The 4,069-nt window shown below is 44.0% G+C and overlaps 1 protein-coding gene across 1 annotated transcript in view; it reads right to left on the reverse strand.

Annotated features, from left to right (window-relative positions):
- OGT (O-linked N-acetylglucosamine (GlcNAc) transferase) overlaps nucleotides 1–4,069 on the reverse strand; it is a 34,916-nt gene that overhangs the window by 13,724 nt on the left and 17,123 nt on the right. Inside the window, exon 13 of the mRNA XM_025205082.1 lies at nucleotides 1,641–1,730. Within this exon, the coding sequence (XP_025060867.1) occupies nucleotides 1,641–1,730 (90 nt within the window). The remainder of the gene's footprint in view (nucleotides 1–1,640; nucleotides 1,731–4,069) is intronic.

Raw genomic sequence — 4,069 nt, forward strand, 5'->3', positions numbered from 1 at the left:
TACTCCCAAACATCCTCCCAGTCATTTAGATCAACAGTCTAGGTATCCAACTTTGCTCTCACCAGGCCCAAAACGCCGATCATTTCTAAATCTTGCCACCTCTCTTGTACATAGTCTTTAAAAGCATTTTTTCTTCTCATTTTCCATGCAGGGAAGGCTCTTCAAGGCCCCATTGCCGTCTTCAATGAAACTTCCCCTTGCTCTCCAGACTGGTGAAGTCATGATACTGACCAGTTGACACTCGTGCTCACAAGGCTTAAAAATCCCAGAGGGCTTAGGTGCTTTTCCCAGGGACTCAATTTGTCTGGCAGCAGTTTTAGAGCTGGGTCACTTCTGCCTTGTCTTATCAAAGCTGCGGACCGCCCATTCACAAGGGCAGCTGCTGATCGCACAAAATCAGAAACTGGGTTTGTACAGGATCCTCACTCTGGCAGGCATGGAGCCTCCTACACACTAATGAGCAGAGCAGTAAGCAGAGCGCAGTTGCTCTGAGGTAAGTAGCTCGGTAGTAGGACTTCCATGAGAAGGTTTTTCTGGGAGCTAGTGACTTTGGATGCCTGACCGGTGCTTGAGTGTTTGCCTACCTGCTTGGTATGTGGTTTTTCTGTGGTGTTTCCCCCTGCCCCCCAGACTGACTGATTGACAGGGCTTGCTCTGTGTGGGGCTGGTTTAGCTAACTGAGGCATAGAGACAGGCTAGACAGCGTTATAAAAAGCCAGCCCCCAGAGAAGAGGAAACGGGTAACAGAAGGCAGCAAACAGAGGAGTTTGCCTGTGAAGTCTCCTGTAAGACAGAGCCAGGGAGCAGGAGATTATGTGCTATGTGCGAGTGTGTACACCAGTCCAAGTGTGGGTGTTTAGTGTGTAGGATTTTGTGGTGTGGTTTTGTTTGTTTTGTCTACAGCTTAGGTGTCCTTCAGGAAGCAAAGGAGGCAAAGTGAGGATGGGTCAGCAGTTGTGACCTACACGGGTTATGTCATGTAACGTTTCTTCCCAGAATGTCCTTCATCTGCACTAAGTGTAAGCTGGTATCTGCCCTGGAGGAAAGAGACTCAAAAGGCCTCAGGCAATGGGTTGGACTAATGATCTCTGGAGGCCCCTTCCAGTCCTACTTTTCTACGATTCTCCAGTTCTATGATACTGTTCAACTTATTCCTCCTATGTAGGTATGACTGTTTTCAAAATTCATAACATCTCTCATTTGCCCACCAGCATTACTAAGCCATTCCAACAGCGTGGCTAGGACCTGGAACCAACTTCCAAGTGAAGTGGTGCTGGCTCCTACCCTGGGGGTCTTTAAAAGGAGGCTGGACGAACATCTGGCCAGGGTCGTTTGACCCCAGTACTCTTTCCTGCCACGGCAGGGGGTCAGACTAGATGATCTCCTCAGGTCCCTTCTGACCCTACCAACTATGAAACAGACACCACCCCCCACACCCCTTCAGATGACTACCATTTCTAGAATAACCATAACAGTAGGATTTAACTCCTCAAAATTTTCAAGTTTGTGGATCATATTTGCCACTCAATCTGTGATTCAAGAAATACACTGTGGCCAGTACCCTTTCACAGATTCACACAGGTTGAGTCAACCAACCATTTAAAAAAAAACATGCTGAGAATTCAAACAAAATAACTAACCTGAGACAGATCAGTGAAATGGTTTGCTTCAGCCATCACCTTTACCCGGAAATTCGTGCCATCATCAGGACTGAGAGCATAACAGAAAACCTTAGGGACAGAGCATCTCAAGTTAGCGTAACAACTTAAACTAGTGACTGAAATTTCACCATTAATACTGCTGAATTACAATATAAGTGATGGTCATCCACAGACTAATTTGGAATGAGATTAAATTTTATTGTACATGAAGTCAGAATTACCCTCATGCCCAGGTACTGGCTTTGAAAGCCCTAAATAAGTATTCTAGGAAAAATATGAATAAGCACCACAGACTTTGCTGGTATGACAACTGCATTACTGGGCTCGGTTCTGGATTAACAGTATACTTAGTCCCAAATCATCCAACCAAACAGAGTGGTTAGAGGCTGGAGGGACAAATCTGCTGGGTACAAGCAAAACAGTAATAGCGTATGCAAACTACAAGTCCTTAGTAAATTCAGTACTTCCTAACCATGGATTCAAACACAGCCAACGTATACAAGTCCGATTAGATGGAAGGCAAGGAACACATTTCAGTAAGAACTAGTGGATTCAACGTCTATATAAAGAATTAAATTTTCTTTGGTGGGTTTTGGAATACAGTCACTCTAGAACAGGTTATAATCCCTTCCTGCCAACGTGGATATTTTCTGACTCCCTGCCATTAAGAATAATCCTAACATTTTGTGAGAACAAAGTGATTATTTTCAAATGTAGCAACTTATAAACTGTTTAAGCAAGCAGCTTCTGTCAGGAAGGTATACAGCAGTCACATTGGGGTCTGAAATTTTTCATCATGGGCTAAATTGGAAGGTGTAATAGCTTCTGCACTTCTACATCAAGAAGGAAGTGTGAGTTACAAGTACTACTAGGACTCAATAAAAGAAAAGGGATGTGTGGAATAAGCATTCAGAAGATGCAAAAAGGTATGAATCAGGGGTTGACAACGTTTTTGGGCAGAGTGCCAAAAAAACCCACAACCTCGACTTACAAGATATTAGCATGCCAGGGGCAGATGGCATGGGAGCTGCAATCCTTGCAGCAGCAGCATAGCCCCGCCCCCTCACCACTGTCCTCCCTGAGGCACATGCCAAGCAAAATGCCTTTCTGTGCCATGCTCAGGCACCCATGCCAGGAGTTGCCTACCCCAGTATAGACTGAAATAACTGACAAGTTGCACTGATAGTGTTTTGGACAAAAGAGAATATTATGATTTAAGGGAAATGTCAGGCAATTTTGACTGATCTAGTATATTAAGTATTTGAGAACCAAAAACCCCCAAACAAAACAAAAAACAAAACCAAACCAAAAAAATCAAACTACTTTAGATGAAGGGCTTAAAAAAAAAATTAGGGGACTAATCAATTCTGAAGAGTGGGTAAGGCAAGGGTGTCAAACTCACCCCAGGCCGAATCCAAACTACAGAGGCTCCTCTCAGGCCAGATCTGTGAAGCTGCATTCAAGCAGGGTCGCATGGCTACAGAGCTGTATTCATGCAGCACAGAGCCAGAGGCACATGTCAGAGAAGAACCAAGGGCATGTGACAGTACAGAGCTCTGGCTGGGCAGCAGAACAAAGTCTGGGGTGGGCAGATGCACAGAGCCATGCTTGGGCAGTGGCATACAGCAGTATAGACATGGGCATGCCTAAAAGCAGTGGCTGCTTCAACGCAGATCCACACTGCTGCCCAACTAAAGCTCTGCACCGCTGCATGCCCCTGGCACTGCTGCCTGGCCAAACTTCCATGCTATCACCCAAACACAGCTCTGTGCAGCTGCCCAGGACTGATGGCACACAGCTATACAGAGTTGTGTTCAGTAGGGAGCTACCACCAATAGTCATGTCTACTGGGGTCCAGGGACCCCCAATTCTGTTTCACTGCACTCCCAATGGCCCATAAGCCAAGTATTTGACACCCCTGGGTTTAAGGTATTTCTTCAGTCCCAGATTAACTCTGGAACAGGATAAGGAACAGATTCACATTTAACACTTAGCTGCTGTATCAAGTATCAATATTTCCTTCATTCTGCTTTGTTCTTAGTGTTACCGCAAAACTATCATGATCCCAGAAAACTACATATTTTAGAGCAATTACAGAAATTTTTTTGCAAAAATCTTGGTCTAATAAAAGATATCACTTCTACCATGAGCTTAGACCACATTTCGACTCACAGGCCACTTAACCAGTTTTGGTGAACAGTTGAGGGTCTCACACAAAATCATCCAGAAATTATGATTTTAACAAGTTATAGATAAAAAAATATATATACACATTAAAAAACAAAAGAAAAAACCCCCAGGCATCTATATAACATTTTCATTTTATGTAAAAAAAAAGAATAGCTGTCCTGATTTATATTTCTGCATGTAGAGGCAACTGCATAATAGCTCAAAATAAAAAGTCTTGG

Source organism: Alligator sinensis, unplaced genomic scaffold (assembly GCF_000455745.1).
Source record: "Alligator sinensis unplaced genomic scaffold, ASM45574v1 scaffold1059_1, whole genome shotgun sequence".
Lineage (NCBI taxonomy): Eukaryota > Metazoa > Chordata > Crocodylia > Alligatoridae > Alligator > Alligator sinensis.